At 34.8% G+C, this 16,966-nt stretch overlaps 3 protein-coding genes and 1 long non-coding RNA gene across 4 annotated transcripts; all 4 read left to right on the plus strand.

Annotated features, from left to right (window-relative positions):
- The first annotated feature begins 3,111 nt into the window (after positions 1–3,111).
- LOC136810122 (zinc finger protein 708-like) lies at positions 3,112–4,162 on the plus strand. Its single transcript, XM_067066690.1, has one exon. It carries the CDS (start codon positions 3,233–3,235, stop codon positions 4,160–4,162), a length of 930 nt encoding a protein of 309 aa, XP_066922791.1. The 5' UTR covers positions 3,112–3,232.
- A 1,218-nt stretch (positions 4,163–5,380) lies between these two features.
- On the plus strand, positions 5,381–6,638 carry LOC136810117 (zinc finger protein 595-like). Its single transcript, XM_067066684.1, has one exon. The coding sequence runs from the start codon at positions 5,550–5,552 to the stop codon at positions 6,636–6,638; it is 1,089 nt and encodes a 362-aa protein (XP_066922785.1). The 5' UTR covers positions 5,381–5,549.
- A 2-nt stretch (positions 6,639–6,640) lies between these two features.
- On the plus strand, positions 6,641–15,461 carry LOC136810118 (zinc finger protein 493-like). The gene is made up of 4 exons (XM_067066685.1): positions 6,641–7,200; positions 10,641–11,915; positions 13,337–14,139; positions 14,476–15,461. Exons 1-4 carry the CDS (start codon positions 6,730–6,732, stop codon positions 15,356–15,358), a joined length of 3,432 nt encoding a protein of 1,143 aa, XP_066922786.1. The 5' UTR covers positions 6,641–6,729; the 3' UTR covers positions 15,359–15,461.
- Positions 15,462–16,050: 589 nt separating this feature from the next.
- Positions 16,051–16,897, plus strand: LOC136810110 (uncharacterized). The gene is made up of 3 exons (XR_010847064.1): positions 16,051–16,153; positions 16,582–16,643; positions 16,819–16,897. It is a non-coding gene; the product is annotated as an uncharacterized lncRNA (long non-coding RNA).
- Positions 16,898–16,966: the final 69 nt, after the last annotated feature.

A 16,966-nucleotide genomic window follows, 5' to 3' on the forward strand; every position in this document is an offset into this window, starting at 1 on the left:
GCAACGACGGGTACCCTCGATAATTTTGACAGGGTCCTATGGCATTTCATTGAACACAGACTTCGTTATCTAAAAAGACATATCTCGAGGCTACGGACACAAATTTTTGACTAATGTAGAAAGTTTAGAAGTATAATTTTTATTATTGTATTCGGCATTTTAAGCCGAAGCAATGTCAGGAATTAAACCCACATTATAGTATTTTAAAGGCTTTTGATGTGCAAGCAAAACCGTTAACCAGCGTTTGCGACGACGTCTAGTAATATATATTAAAATTAACTGGATCAAAACGATAAAACTCAAATTTAAATATCCATTATCTATCACTGGTCAAAACTTGATGCACGTAGCCCTTTACAATCATAAGATACATACAATCACGGACAAAATGTTGTAGACTTTTCAAAATCGAGCACGCTTAGTACGGCAAGCACGAGATCTGAACACACTGTGTGTGGGGGTATCTGTGTATGGGGTATGCGGGTGTGTGTGTGTGTGGGGGCACTCGTAAAACTTAAAGGAAAGGGGTGTAAAATTTTAACTATTTCAACGAGCACGCTTAGCACGGCGAGCACGAGATCTGAACACACTGTGTGTGGGGGTGTCTGTGTATAGGGTGTCTATGTATAGGATGTATATGGGTGTGTGTGTGTGGGGGCACTCGTAAAACTTAAAGGAAAGGGGTGTAAAATTTTAATTAATTCAACGAGCACGCTTAGCACGGCGAGCACGAGATCTGAACACACTCTGTGTGGGGGTGTCTGTGTATAGGGTGTCTATGTATAGGATGTATATGGGTGTGTGTGTGTGGGGGCACTCGTAAAACTTAAAGGAAAGGGGTGTAAAATTTTAATTAATTCAACGAGCGTGCTTAGCACGGCGAACACGAGATCTGAACACACTGTGTGTGGGGGTGTCTGTGTATAGGATGTCTGTGTATAGGGTATGTGGGTGTGTGTGGGGGGCACTCGTAAAACTGAAAGGAAAGGGGTGTAAAATTTTAATTAATTCAACGAGCACGCTTAGCACGGCGAAACACGAGATCTGAACACACGGTTGTGGGGGTGTCTGTGTTATCGGTGTCTATGTATAGGATGTATATGGGTGTGTGTGTGTGGGGGCACTCGTAAAACTTAAAGGAAAGGGGTGGTAAAATTTTAATTAATTCACAAGCACGCTTAGCCGGCGAGCACGAGATCTGAACCACTGTGTGTGGGGGTGTCTGTGTATAGGGTGTCTATGTATAGATGTATATGGGTGTGTGGTGTGTGGGGGCACGCGTAAAACTTAAAGGAAAGGGTGGTAAAATTTTAATTAATTCAACGAGCACGCTAGCACGGCGAACACGAGATCTGAACACACTGTGTGTGGGGGTGTCTGTGTATAGGGTGTCTATGTATAGGATGTATATGGGTGTGTGTGTGTGTGTGGGGGCACTCGTAAAACTTAAAGGAAAGGGGTGTAAAATTTTAATTAATTCACGAGCACGCTTAGCAGGCGAGCACGAGATCTGAACACACTGTGTGTGGGGGTGTCTGTGTATAGGGTTCTATGTATAGGGTGTATATGGGTGTGTGTGTGGGGGCACTCGTAAAACTTAAAGGAAAGGTGTGTAAAATTTTAATTAATTCAACGAGCACGCTTAGCACGGCGAGCACGAGATCTGGACACACTGTGTGTGGGGGTGTCTGTGTATAGGGTGTCTATGTATAGGGTGTATATGGGTGTGTGTGTGGGGGCACTCGTAAAACTTAAAGGAAAGGTGTGTAAAATTTTAATTAATTCAACAAGCACGCTTAGCACGGCGAGCACGAGATCTGAACACACTGTGTGTGGGGGTGTCTGTGTATAGGGTGTCTATGTATAGGGTGTATATGGGTGTGTGTGGGGGCACTCGTAAAACTTAAAGGAAAGGTGTGTAAAATTTTAATTAATTCAACGAGCACGCTTAGCACGGCGAGCACGAGATCTGAACACACTGTGTGTGGGGGTGTCTGTGTATAGGGTGTCTATGTATAGGGTGTATATGGGTGTGTGTGTAAGGGCACTCGTAAAACTTAAAGGAAAGGGCTGTAAAATTTTAATTAATTCAACGAGCACGCTTAGCACGGCGAACACGGATCTGAACACACTGTGTGTGGGGGTGTCTGTGTATAGGGTGTCTGTGTATAGGGTATGTGGGTGTGTGTGTGGGGACACTCGTAAAACTGAAAGGAAAGGGGTGTAAAGCCTTGAGAGCTATTACTCCTATCCTGAATTATTCCTAATTGGTATTTGGGTTAGAATTTTATTGGTTTTCTAACAGCCAATCAGATTGCAGCTTTGTAATGTTCACCGAAACCCTCAATAAACAATGTGTTTATAGAAGTCAAATTTTATAGAGTTGTCTGTGGAATACTAATACTATTGTTATTATTTCATCAAATATTAATTCTTTAAACCTTTTTTTAGAGAGAAGAGTAAAAAATGAATTTGAAAATAGAAAACATTTTAACAAGTGGAATCACAAAATATGGTGATACATCCATGGATGAGTTTAAAAACTTTCCAATCAACATTACATTTGACATCAAAATAGAAGAAATGAATATTGGTAGTTGCAATATATCAGTGGTTAACTCAAATTCCCCAGTGGAATTTTTGGATCAGGAGAATAATAATTTTTACCTTTAAGCCAACAAGATCACCTTTCACTTGCACAAAATACACAACTGATATCATCAATCTGGACAGTTTAGTCAACCAGAAGGAAAATGGTATTTCCCAGGAAATACGAAATGAGAGTGAGCAAGAAAAAACTTGTGAGCTATTGAATTGTGGTGGTGATCTTTCAGAAATGAGCAGAGTGAAATTTCCTCAGAAGAATTTGGAGGCAATGCAAGGTAAAAAGGATGATGATATGACTTCAATTACACTCGAAATCGAATTAGACGTAGATCTTTCAGAGAACAGTGTATTAAATGAACGCGACGATAATCTAAAATTTGTGTGCAAAATCTGTAAAAAAGTTATGTTTGATAGAGTTCTTAGATAAAAGTAATTCTGACAATTCATTGATATGCATCAAGTGTTTTGAAGATGTTAATCCTAAGAAAATTGATGCTGGGTGGAAAGAAGGTTAATAAAACAACAATAAATGAAAAGAAATATGCTTGCAAGGAATGTGGTAAGTTTTTTGTAGACAAACAAAACTGTGAAACACATCAAAACTCTCATAAAGGTTTGAAACCTTATGAATGTAAAATCTGTGGGAAAACATTTTGGAGGAAAAAAAAATCTTTCTAGCCATCAGACAGTTCATAAAGACTTAAAACCATTTAAATGTGAAGAGTGCGGTAAGAGCTTCTCGCGTAGAGGTTCTTTGAAAAGTCACCTTGTAATTCACAAAGGAACTAAACCATTTGAATGCGAAGAATGTGGCAAAGTGTTTGCAAGGAATAGTGGCCTCAAAATACACTTGGAAGTTCATGACAACACAACGTTTCAATGCGAGGAGTGTGATAAATCCTTTACGTCCAGGGATGGTTATAACAAGCATAGGAAAATACATATTGAAGGAGTAAAACCTCATCTATGTGAAGTATGTGGGAAGTCTTTTTCTATAAAAAGCCGACTATCTGATCACCAGAATATTCACACAGGAAATAAACCTCACGATTGCAAGGTTTGTGGTAAATCCTTTGCAGCAAAAAATAATTTAACAACACATCGACAGATTCACAACACAAAATCATTTAAATGTCCAGATTGTAACAAATGCTTTATATCAAATAGAAAACTTACTCTCCATAAAAGCGTACATTTAATGGAAAAACCTTTCAAATGTCAGGAATGTGGTAAGAGTTACTCACATCAATTTATGCTGGCAAAACATGAATCTGCTGTTCATAAACAAATTAAACCTTTTAACTGTGAGGAGTGTGGAAAGTCATTTGCCAACAAGTGTAATTTAAATATGCACCTTGTTATACACACTGGAATCAAACCATTTGAATGCAAGGAATGTGGTAAATCATTTGCAAGGAAAGGTGACTTATCAAGTCATCTACTTAATATTCATGAACTAAAAAAACCTTATCAATGTAAGGAATGCGGTAAATCTTTTGTCACAAAAGTTCAATTTGAACATCATCAAGAAAGTCTTCATAAAAAACACTATTGAATCATGAAACTATTTTTCAGATTTTTTATGCAAGACAATGTTTTCTTTTGAACTTACTGAAAATTCATAAGTGCTTCAATTCGAAAATTTGTATTTTTTGTTTCAATAATATTTTTTCAAATCGATATAAAACAATCTTTTTCAGTTAGAATCTGTGTGTGTCGGTCCCAAATACCTTAACCCTATTCAACCTAGGTTTTTAGGGGCGGTTCAGAACTGGGGGGGGGGGGGGCTTTTCCTGTACCACCCCTTAACTTTTGATCTAGTGGGTCTTTTTGGATGAAATTTGGCACACAAGATTCTTGTGACGTAAGGTAACTTTTGACAAAAAAAATTTTTTGATGACGTCACTCATCATGCCCAAAGTGAGCAAAAACCGAAAATTTCCTTTGTTCTTATAAATAGCTATTGTATTCTAACAAAGGCTTTAGAAAAAAGTTGCCTGAGTTTAAAATGCTTATTTTATCCTCAATATTCAATAAATTACAGTTTAAACGATATATTTGACAATGAAAATAACTTTGTATTGGAAAAGTGTCAATTTTTGTGACACCTTACTGTCAGAAATGTCATCATGCTCAAGGTGTGAAAATATTTAGGTGTCAAATTTTTTTTTATTTTGAAGCTAAATAAAAGTTAGGAATTTACAGAAAATTTCACGGCAAAAGTTCTATTATTTCAGGAGCTATTAGCAATAGTTTGACCTCCGAACAGAAAGAGCCCCCCCCCCTAGTCCGAATAGGGTTAAAATGGTTTTAAATTTCATGTGTTATTGAATTTTGTGTGTTACAAATTTTTTGAGGAAACGTGTTTTGCATGTATTAAATTTCATGATTGCCAGTTTCGGGAAATTTTTTTGCATGTTTTAAATTTTTTAAAGAAAATGACATGAAACACAAAATTTATTTCTACAGTAAAGAAATATCACAACTTGAAAATTTCATTGTCTTTCATTTTTGAAAATTTCGTGATTTTAAGCTTATTTTGAAAATTTTTTGTGTTTATTTAATTTCGAGATTTTGTATTTTTGAAAATTTAAACGGTATTAAACTTCCCCAAATTTGACCTAAGAAATCGCCGAATTAAATACCAGCAAAATTTTGTAACACGCAAAATTTAATACCATTAAGGTAATGGTAGGATTTGACTGAAATTCTGCACACTTGGTCCTTAGGTTAATTTCTGGGTTTTTTTTTCCTCTTTTTGAAAATTTTGATTGTTGGAGTCAGGGAACTATTTTTTTCGGTTTATTTTTACTTCAATCAGACAAAGACTTCCCCAAATTTATTTTTCAAGGCTGGTTGCCAATAAAATTCAAGTTTTGTCTTAAATCTAATGTAAGAATCAACTGACTTTTTTTTTGTTTTAGAGAAAACAAAAAAGAAAAATGAAATTAATAATAGAAAATATACAAACAAGTGATGTCATTAGAGATAAAGAATCGTCTGGTAAATTCGATTTTCCAATCACAATCAAATTTGACATCAAATTGGATGGTGAAATAATTGGTAACTTTGATTTATGTGTTGAAAGTTCTACAAAATCTATCAAAATGTCGGATAGCAAGAGAAATCACTTTCATTTCATTCCAAAGAAACGTTCATCAGAAGACAACCCGGTTCTAAAGACCGTTCCGATTGCTGATATCGTCATCAAACCAAAAATGCCAAGCATTGCAACGATGATAAACACACAGTATCAACCTTTACCATCGAATCAATCAAATCAATTTCATAAAAATTTGATTGATCAACTCCAAGCAGTCACTTGCCATCTTAAGAAAAAGAAAGGATTAAAAACTACACCGATTCAAATTTTGCAGCAAAGGCGTCTAAATATTGCACCAAAACCAATAACAACACAAAATGAGGAGAAAAACACAATCGATCTTCAAATTATTGAATCAAACAATGATTTAATGGAAAAATCGAAATGTGTAGTTTGTAAAAAACCTGTGAAGAACCCAGACAGCATCAATCGATTAACCAGCACATTTAATGTCAACAAAGAAGTCAAATGCATTAAATGCATTACAATCTTTGAAAGCACAAAATTAAATAATGAAAAACAGAAAGACCTTTTGCGTGTTAATATTGGAGTGAAGATACCTAAGCCTAAGATTATAAAAGAATTTAAATGTCAAGAATGTGGTAAGATCCTTATGGATGGTGGTAGTTTATTAGCGCACGAGAATGCTCATAAAGGAATCACACCATTTGAATGCGAAGTTTGTGGAAAGTGTTTTCCAGGAAAGAATAATCTGAGAATGCACTTGAAAATCCATCGAGATGAACATAGCTGTCAAGAATGTGGTGGGATTTTTACCTCAAAGAGCGATCTTATAAAACACAACCGATCCGCCCATCAAGGAACTGCACCTTTTGAATGCGAAGAGTGTGGAAAGGATTTTCCAAAAAAGGCCCACCTGAGAGTGCATAAAAGGATCCATGCAAAAGAATTTAATTGTACAGAGTGAAAGAAGTTTTGCCTTAAAAAGTGAGCTAACATTACATTTTCAAGTGACACATCAGGGAATCAAATCATTTCAGTGTAATGATTGTGGTAAAATGTTTGCCAGAAAATTTACACTTCAACTACATGCAGCTACTCATTCAGGAATCAAACCATTTCATTGTGAAAGATGTGACAAATATTTCAGTACTGAATGGCATTTGAAGAAACATGTCAGAATCCATAATGGAAAAATAAAAAAGAATCATCATTGTGAACACTGCGATAGATATTTTGTTTCTGGTGCTGACTTGAAAGACCATAAAAACAGCCACACTGGAAATAGACCATATGAGTGCAAAGCTTGTGGTAAATCATTTTCACGAAGGGACGCTTTCTATACACATAAGCAGAGTCATAATACAATTGAATGTTTTGAATGTCAAGAATGTGGTAAAAGCTTTACAACAAAACGCAAACTTACTGTTCATGGATACAAGCACCGAACTGACAAACCCTTTAAATGTACGGTGTGTGGTAATTGCTATACACACAATTATATTCTCACGAAACATATCAAACAAAGCCATCATTAATTATATGAATTGTTACGAGTTGTTGATAAGTTTTTCAGTTGACTTTTTGGACCTACCGGGAGGTCCTTTAATGACTGTTGTCCGTTCGTCTGTTACAAGCTTTTCTCGGGATTGGCTCATTAGTTTTTTTTAATTTTTTGCACAATGATACAAAATAGCAATGCCTAAAAAGTGACGGAGCCCGATTTTAGAAAAAAATTTTTGGGGGGCAAAATTTGGGCAAAACTACCTAAAATAAGGTTTTTTGGACTTTGTGAAAAATTGCTTCATTACTTTTTCCTGATTTTTGGCAGAAAGATGGAATTTTTTGGGGCAAATTTGGGCCAAAATATGCCTAAAATGGGGTTTTCTGGACTTTGTGAGAAATTGCTTTATTAGTTTTTTCAAATTTTTTTGGACAGAGATAAAAGGTAAGGTTCTCTAAAACACGACTCAAGCTGTTTTTTCCGGAAAATTTTCTTTGGCCGTAAAACTCGGATTTTCTTATTTGGGGAAATTTCCTTATGTCATTTTTAGGGAAAAAGAACATTTCTCGCGATTGGATCGATATTTTTTTCTGATTTTTTGCACTTTGATGTAAAATGGTAATCTTTAAAATCTGATGAAGCCCGGTTTTCAAAAATTAATTTTTTGGGGCAAATTTTGGCCAAAATGTGCCTAAAAATGGGGTTTTCTGGACTTTGTGTGAAATTGCTTCATTAGATTTTTCAAATTTTTCGGACAAAGATAAAAGGCAAGTAACTCAAGCTGTTTTTTCCGGAAAAAAGATTTTGGCCGTAAAAATCGGAATTTTTTTATTTGGGGAAACTCCCTTTTGTCATATTTAGGGAAAATGAGATTTCTCGAGATTGGCTTGGTGTTTTTTTCTTATTTTTTGCATAGTGCTGTAAAATGGTAATATTTAATTTCTGATGGAGGTTGATTTTCGAAAAAATAATTTTTTGAGCAAATTTGGGCAGAAAAGTGCCTATATTCAAGCTGCTCATTACTTCTTACTCTCTTGCTATTTGTCCTATTTTTATCTGATTTTGATCACCAGGTAGGTCCGTTCAGCATGTTGCTTGTTTTGTTTTTTTGTTTAAAAAATGTGGACTGAAGATGAGTGTCCAGTTTGGTTAATTTTATTCTACACTTTTTGAGGATTTATATCATCTAGGTTTGTTTTCAATTCATTTTCAGTCTATTTAGAGGTTTCAGGTTTTTATCTGATTCTTTGCCACAGGTCTATTTTCTTCTATCTGCCGAGAGTGCTCGATGATATCAGAGCTTGTTCAAATTAAATAGAAACTTTTTTTTACTCTAAAAATCGTAGAATTACTTTGTATACTATAATTTATAGATTATTTATGCCTTGAGCGTTCAATGAAATTAATTTGACATTATTTGTATCGACCTAAAGTTTGTTCCAAAAAACATTAGCAGACCGTACTTTTTGGACCTACCCCGGTGGAGGTCCTATAAATTAACCTTTGTTTGTTCGTCCGTTCGTCTGTTACCAGCTTTTCTCGAGATTTGCTCATAGTTTTTTTCTGGTTTTTGGCACAAAGATGCAAAATAGTAATGCATAAAATATGACGGAGCCTGGTTTTCCAAAAACATTTTTATTCCGGCCGAAAATGGCGGAAATATACCGGAAAACCGGTCTTTTGGCATTTTCTCGAGATTTCATCATTAGTTTTTCTGATTTTTTGCACAAAGATGCCTTTTGGAAATGCCCAAAATATGGCCGAGTTTGTAAAGTCCTTTTTTCAAGTAAACTGATTAAAGTTATGAATGCTTGATATCTTCTGTTTGAATTTATATAAGATTGCGATCCTTGGTTTAATGTTGAATTGTTGTTATCGTATATTGAATCATTTTCCTACTTTCGTTTTCATTCATAATAAGAACCCTAAGCTCTAGTTTAGACGGTCGACTTTCTACCCTCCCTATTCTGATTGTTACAAAAAAGAGGGCAATGCATTGATTTTAGACAGAAAACTTTCTACCCACTTTAATTCACAATTCGAAAAAGACAGGGTCAAAAGTGGGCCGTTTAAACCAGAGCTGAGGAATGATGATCTAGTTTGAATTTTTTTCAATTATTTGGAGCCTGGAGGTAACTTGAGATCGCATAAAATAAGCATTGTCTAAGCGGTCAGTCTCAAAGTGTGGAAAAGGGTCTGATCCCCCTTTTTGGCACCCCCCTAACCTTTAAAAATGCCTACACGTTTTTTTTTAAGAAAGTTTTACCAAGCAGCCTCAATGTTTCTTAAGAAATCGGCCTTTTGAGCCTTACATGTTTCTAAACTTTGTCAAGCTTAAAGGATGCATGCCGATAATACAATAGTCTAATAGACTAATCTACAGTACTTTCCTATCTTCTATATTGATTTTCTGACGTTATGTAAGTATTTTTTGGAACTTTCCCTTGATTGGAAGGTTCTTAAAAAAAAACGAATTAAAAAATGTTATTTTCTGATTCTCAGCCTCAGCATTTTTCTTAGATGTTTCTTAGTTTTTAGGCATTCTGAGCCTCATGTTTCTTAAAAGCGTGTTTCTTAAAAAAAAAACGTGTATCCCCCCCCGGGGGGGGGGGGGGGTACTAGGGCAAGATGGGTTACGAGGATGCTCCGCTGGTCAGGGTACCTTTTTTAAACTCCACGAGTCCCAGGTAGGGTCGCAAAAACACCAAAATAGAAAAATCACTCCCTCGTAGGGTGCCTATTTTTGGAAAATTTGGGAAAAAAGTAGAACATTTGAGAAAATTTTGGAATTTCAGTCCCATTCAGGGTCACCTTTTTCGCAAATTTCGAGTCCCACGTAGGGTCCATTTTTCGAACCTCAGCGGAGCACCCCCGTCGGTCGACAAGGGTAGTACCCTCCCCCCCCCCCCCCCGGTATCCCCCAAGCATTTTGGACTTTTGAAAAAATAGCTAAGAAATATCTTCAGATTGAGAAAGCAAAATAATAAACTTCTTCTTTTTGACTCAGACTACTCTAACAGAAAACTTTCTTTCAGGAAAACCAAATTTCATAACAGTGCTCGAAAATAATCTACAATATATATGTGAGCCCCCCTTCCTTGCTATCCCCCTTTTTCATGAAAATTTCTGATCCCCCTCCTTCATTTTTTCGCAAAGTGTCATCCCCGAACTATGGACGAACTATGCAGTCTATTATCATCTTTTTGATGAACAGTAAAACAACTTATTCGGGTGGGGGATACACTGTCCAGGGGGTAGCAAAAAATTCATAAATTGCCCATGTCTGGGAGTAAAGTTGTAGGGTCAAAACCCATTGTTTGGCAAGCATGTTGTCCGGGGTCAAAATTTGCATGTTTCAGGTTTTGTTTTTCTTTTTGACAGATATTATAGATTTTAATGTAATATGTTAACTGTAATAAAACCTGTTTTTCTTTTTACAGATATTATAGATTTTAAAACTAATAACAAGCTACCTCACATTCTGGTATGGAAATGGAAGTTAGTATTCACAACACAAAAACAAACATTTTAAAGGAGAACCAGATTGGAGATGGTCAATCTTACTATCAAATGAAATTCCTATTTGAAATACGAGTTGGAAACAATGTTATTGGTTCATGCGATATTTACATTGATAACTCAAAAGGTCCTATCGCATTTCTGGATAAAACTGGAAATACTTTCATGTTTATGCCAAATACTAAGAAAATTAATTTCTGTGCTGAGTCTAAAGAAAGTGATGAAAACAACAATAGAATGCCACTAGAAGAAGTCACATCCAATGAACTGACAACTACAGATCATAAGGTGATTCTACAATCCCACGAGGAACGGTACCAAGTTAATACAAATGTCAATGACTTAGAGCCTTGTATTAATAAATTCTTGACTAATGAAAGTGACTTAAGCACCAATGAATTGGAAGGTTGCCATGATGAAGTTGGTGAGAATGTCAACCATTCAAAAGTCAATGAATTCACCAATGAAGAGATTGACGAAGGTTCGGATGAATTTGTAGAACAATATGAAAGTAATCCAATTTCTAATGATCCAGAAATTTTAAGTGGAAACAATGATGAACTTTCAAATGATAAAAGTAAATGTTCTAAGCCATCTGTTGATTTGTTTTTTGATATTACTCGCCATGACAACACTAATGAAACAAGCGATCATCAAAATTATGAAGTTGGAGTCAAAATTGAAAAGCTCGTTCCGGGGTCTCATGCTTTGCCCATAGTTAATGATTCACCTCTGAGCTCTCTGAGTATAGAGAACAGTAAGAAAACTTTAGAAAAGGCGAATGAGAATAATCTTGTAGAAAATCAAACAAACAAGTTTCAATGTCAAGAATGTGGTAAATTCTATTCCACAGAAAAGACTTTGAAAATACATATTAATACGATTCATGAGGAGAATGGTCATTTCAATTGCGAAGAGTGTGGTAAGACATTTGCAACCCTCATATATCTTAAACGGCATGAAAAAATCCATGGGGTAAAATTACATATATGTGAGGAATGTGGTAAGTCTTTTACCCAGCGTTGTATTCTCCTTAAACACCAAAAAACGCACACTGGAGTAAAACCTTTTGAATGCAAGGAATGTGGAAAACGGTTTGCATATAAAGCATCTGTCTTTGGACACATCAAAGCAGTCCATAAAGGTTTGAGACCATTTGAATGTCCGGAATGTGGTAAATCATTTTCACATAAATCAAGTATGATACATCACTGTCTTACAATCCACAAATGATACTTGTTATTTGTTGAAACAGCAACTACGAGACCAAAAACGTTTTTGAAACGAGCTTCATTCTTTTCGACATGTCCATTTCCAATTTATTTTTGTATAGTATTTTTATGTCTGTAAATATTTTACATTTCATATTTCATGTTTTATATTTCTTCCTTGTTCCAACAAGTACCTATTTCAATTTTAATCTAGGGAAAGTAAAGGCCTGGACATTTTTTCGACTTTACCTATTATTATTATTATCTGTTCATCTTAAACCTTGCGTCATAATGACAAAATAACCAATAAATACACGTTTTTTTATAAGAACATCCAAAGATTTTGAAGCCTTGGGATGTTCTTAACTTTTTGGGTTTCAAGCCTAAAAATGTTCTTAAAATGTTCTCATTTTCACCATTTTTACCCATTTTTCTAAAGAAAACGGGTGTTTTTGAGTCCAAAGCCTTAAAATATTCTTAACTTAATGTTCTTAACATTTTGGCCATCGAAGCCTTTTGTTCTTATAAAAAAACGTGGAAATACAGAGAACAAATCTTAATATTTATTTTCTTTCCTTTTTCAGGAAAAAATAGATATTGATATCAAAACAATAGAAAATACCACGAAAGCAAGTTATTCAATGAAAGACCACAATACAAAGACTGCTTGAGGAAGACTGTAAGGAAAACAAATACTCACAAAGCAAGAATGGAAGTGAATGTATTATGAACAAAATGAAGATTTTTCTGATTTACACGCTTTTTTTTCATAAGAACCAATGAATTTTGGCTCAGACTGGGGCTTTTCATTCTAAATGTTCTTACGATGTTCTTAAATTCTCAGCGTCGTGTTCTTAAAAATTCGTCGTGAAAACGATTTTTAGGTCATACAAAAGTCAAAAATGTAGTCAAAATAAAAGAAACTGTATGTGACCAAAACTTTGAGGCAAGGGTGGCTTTTTGGTGAGTTACCTGATATGTGATTGCTTTCAAAATACAGATAAACTAAATTGTCCAACGCCCCGACTCAAGACTTGATTAGAAGTATTTGTCTTATGAATTTGCACCGACTTACAAAATCAAGTGTAAGGAATGTGGTAAGCTGTTTTCGTGAAGTTTTTTAAGATGTTTTTTTGTTACATGAAAGCATATATTGTATCAGATGAGAGTGTTCGTTTGCTATTTATTGACAAAGAAGGTTTAAAAAAGAGCTGAAAAGAGTACATTTTAATATGTTTCCATCGCAGAAGTATAAAAAACCTCTCATTTCGCCAAACCATTGCCATTTCAATGCTTTCTAAGTGTTTAACATTTTTGGTGTCACGCTGTCACATTTAGGTGGGGTTTCTTCTCGGTAAGATCCCTGTTTTATTTATTTTTCATTCTTCAATTCTGATAAAAATTTTATAAAACGTTCATCCGATTAAAAAGGCCAATATGGTTAACACATTTGATAATAATCACCTCAATGGAAGTGAAGATGAAGAATCTTCAGACTTATATTTCGATATTACTCGCGGTGGTGGATTGAATGATAGCGACAATGAATCTGACAGCAAAAATTCAGAGGAAATAGAACGTCCTAACAAAAAACAATCCATCAAAATCGAATTAGAACAAGATGATCCTAACTTGGATTTTCAACATGAATTGAATTTTAATTTGAGAAATGATTTCAAGGTTGAGGATGAAGGTTTATCTGGTGTAAAACACCAAATACTGAATTCAAATGATTTGGGAGAAGGCGTGAATAAGAATGAATCAATCGGTGGTTCCTCATCTTTAGCCGATGACCTGCTCGACAGGAAATACAGCACGGAATGTGGTAAAGCATTTTCACAAGATGATCCAGGCAGTTTTCGATCTAGCTATAATGAAGTTATAAATGAACACGGCTGGAATATTGATAATAAGACTAAGGAATTTTCCGAGAAACAAAAGCCAATGAAGTTGTATAACGGTAGCAAACCTAAAGTTCAGTGTGACGATTGTGGAAAACTTCTTCATAAAGGAAGTCTCAAAAGACATGAAGCTATTCATAGAGGGATCAAAGAATTCGAATGTAATGAATGTGGTAAATGTTTCTTTCAGAAGGTGAATATGTTAAAACATCAAAGATTTGTTCATAGAGGTATTAAGCCTTATGAATGTAAGGAATGTGGTAAAGAGTTTTCACGTACGGCTGATAGACGTAAACATGAAAACAACGTTCATAAGGTATTAGAAGTCCAAGTGTGAAGAATGTGGAAAGAATTTTACAGAAAAGCGATCACATGTAGAGCATGCTAGATATTTCATGAATGTTTTGTGAAAAAGTGTTTTCCTTAAGCAATATCTCAAGGATTTTGTTAAGACTTTCACTCATTTACCCCTTTAAAGAATAATCTATTTTTACGGTATATTTACGACCTATTAAATACCCTCAGTGTCCACAAACCGATTCATAATATTGAAAAATTTGGATCGTTAATCTAGCTCTTTTTTAACTTAAAATTATATTGTGTACACTGCAATTGTTTCAAGGTATATTAAAGAGATATATATATTATAGATATATATAAGAGATACAGATTAAGATCCGATGAAATAAATAAAACTATGGATAAATCATGTAGTGATAGTGAAAAGTCAAGTGAAATAATTGAGAATGAAGACATTTTGGTTGCAACAGGTTACATTAAAATCGAAGAAGAACACATTATTGGAAATACATGTTGTGAAAACGGAAGTCACGGTGATCCCCATGAAATTAAACTTGAAATTGATGATTTTGCTGATGATGAAAGTACTTTCTATAACGAAAATGAAATTATGGGAGAATGCTTCGAAATAAAAATTGAGGAAGATGACAATGATAATGTTCCTGTGAATGGAAAAGATGATTTTACTAATATCCGGGATAAAGCAGCCTTTACGAATGGAATTTCCAGGGAGACTGCGAATAAAAATAGTTTGATGGAAGTTGCAAACTTTATAGTCCAAGAAGAAACAGATCGTCGGTATAATGTTTCTAAAGTGAAAAAATCCAGATCTTTTGAATGCACGGAATGTGGTAAATGTTACAAAGCGAGACGGTCTCTCAAGATTCATCAGAGAATTCACACAATCCAAAGTGATAATTTCCAATGTAAGGAATGTGGTAAATCCTTTGCACAATTTGATGAATTACAATTACATGAAATCGTCCATAAAGACACAACAAATAAGTTTGAATGTGAGGAATGTGGAAAATCATTTACACGGAAAGGAAACCTAAAACAACATTTAGGTACGCACACTGATCACAGGCCGTTTTATTGTACTGTTTGTGGTAAAGCCTTCAAACATAGGTGTAATTTAGTAGAACATAGTAGAATCCATATTGGTTTCAAACCCTTCAGGTGTAAAGAATGTGGTAAATCTTATAGAACAGCAACTCATCTTAAATCGCATAGTAGAACACATTCAAACTGATGAAAATACAGCTATAAATTTTGTATTGTAATACAGAACAATTTTCTTAATTTCTCATACAATTTGATTATACATTTTCATTCGATCATTTTCCAAATAATTCTCAGAAAAAAAATCTATTTTTCTTTCTTGTAGTAGTTATTTAACCTAATGGTCAATGTTTTTTCTTCTTCACTACTCAGGAATGTATATCAATATATGTATAACTCAATATATGTTGACTTTTAGATTTTTAATGATAATTTTCTTGCATCGTCAAAAAAAACCAGCTACCTTTTAGTAATACTTAAACTTAAACATGTCCAAAAACATCGCTTTCCTTGATCAAAGATTTATGTACACTGCTTCACTACTGGTCGGGTCAGTATAATGGACAGAATGAAGAAGTTAAATCTCGATGGAGACAGAAAGTCGTTCACAATATATTGGGGGTGTAAATTCTGTATTTTCTTGATGGTGAAAAATTAAGTGGGATACTTTTTGTTTCCGAGCAGGGGTTTAAGTTCAGTGTATTTTTGTTATTTGGATGAGATTTCAGAATATTTTTACTCCCTGAAGGCGATTTCTTTACCGATATTTCTCAAACCAGGACTGTTATGACACAGGGTTGTTTGTATGTTGTTTAACTGTTAGACAAATGAATAATAAACCTTCAATCCAATCCAATAAATACTTTCTTGTTTTTCAGAGAAAGATCATAAAAAATAACTCTTCTTTAATGAAGTCTTCTATGTATAGCTACAATGGTGGTTTTATTTTGCAAAAAGAAACATTAGTGTCAATTGGAGAAGGAAGGTATATATCGTTCTTTCTAAACAGAATAGATAAGCTGGCCATTCAAACACCCAATGTCATAGCCATCCTTACGTTAACAAGCTTTCAAAACGTAGGTTGGATTAGGCTGCATGCATCCCCAAATTAGTTTTGATATAGGGGATCAGAGGGGATCTGGGCAGCCTAAGGTTGGATCTAATGGAACTTTTAAATTCTGAGAATAATTCACGATATTCCCGGACAACTTTTATCTCAAGTTAGGTACTTATAGTAGACAACTAGGATCGTTTCGGACCGTGTACCATTTGATAGAACCTATCGATTGGCGCTCGTAAATTGTGGTGGAAAACGTAGATGTGAGTTTGAACAAAAATATTTTTTGCTCCCAGGGGATTGCCAAACGTTCTAATTTTTTACTCAACCTCTTCTCTCTTTCCATCTTTTTACAGATGTATGAGTTCAAAGGAGATTTCATGGATACAAATGGTGCTTGGTGATTGATTGTTTATAAGTAAGTGAGTCTGTGACCACATTCGGAGGTGACCCGATTTTGTATTAAATACGAAGTCTTTATTATGGGTCAACCTGGGTTTGAACACACTCCTTTGCGCATCATAGCCAGATGGTCTACTATAGAATATATCCTCAATATTCGACACATTATTCTCTTGTTTTACAATATCCAGGGAATGAATAGATTGCTGTATTCTCAATCTTGCACCAAGAGCTACTTGTACCACATTTTTGATGGACGTGATACAATCAACAAAAAGGGAAATTAAAGGACTCTGTACGAGTTTACAGCGTTCCAGACCGCTTTAGAAAATGTATTGA

This window comes from Clytia hemisphaerica, unplaced genomic scaffold (assembly GCF_902728285.1).
Source record: "Clytia hemisphaerica strain Z4C2 unplaced genomic scaffold, Clytia hemisphaerica genome assembly, whole genome shotgun sequence".
NCBI lineage: Eukaryota > Metazoa > Cnidaria > Hydrozoa > Leptothecata > Clytiidae > Clytia > Clytia hemisphaerica.

Bases quoted from the DNA above. Each gene is read 5' to 3' on its own strand.
- LOC136810122 (XM_067066690.1), top strand. From the start codon at position 3,233: ATGAATGTAAAATCTGTGGGAAAACATTTTGGAGGAAAAAAAAATCTT.
- LOC136810118 (XM_067066685.1), top strand. From the start codon at position 6,730: ATGTTTGCCAGAAAATTTACACTTCAACTACATGCAGCTACTCATTCA. The intron at 7,201-10,640 runs CATCATTAATTA...TAAAACTAATAA, and splicing joins CGAAACATATCAAACAAAGC to CAAGCTACCTCACATTCTGG. The intron at 14,140-14,475 runs GTGAAGAATGTG...TAAGAGATACAG, and splicing joins AAGGTATTAGAAGTCCAAGT to ATTAAGATCCGATGAAATAA.
- LOC136810117 (XM_067066684.1), top strand. From the start codon at position 5,550: ATGAAATTAATAATAGAAAATATACAAACAAGTGATGTCATTAGAGAT.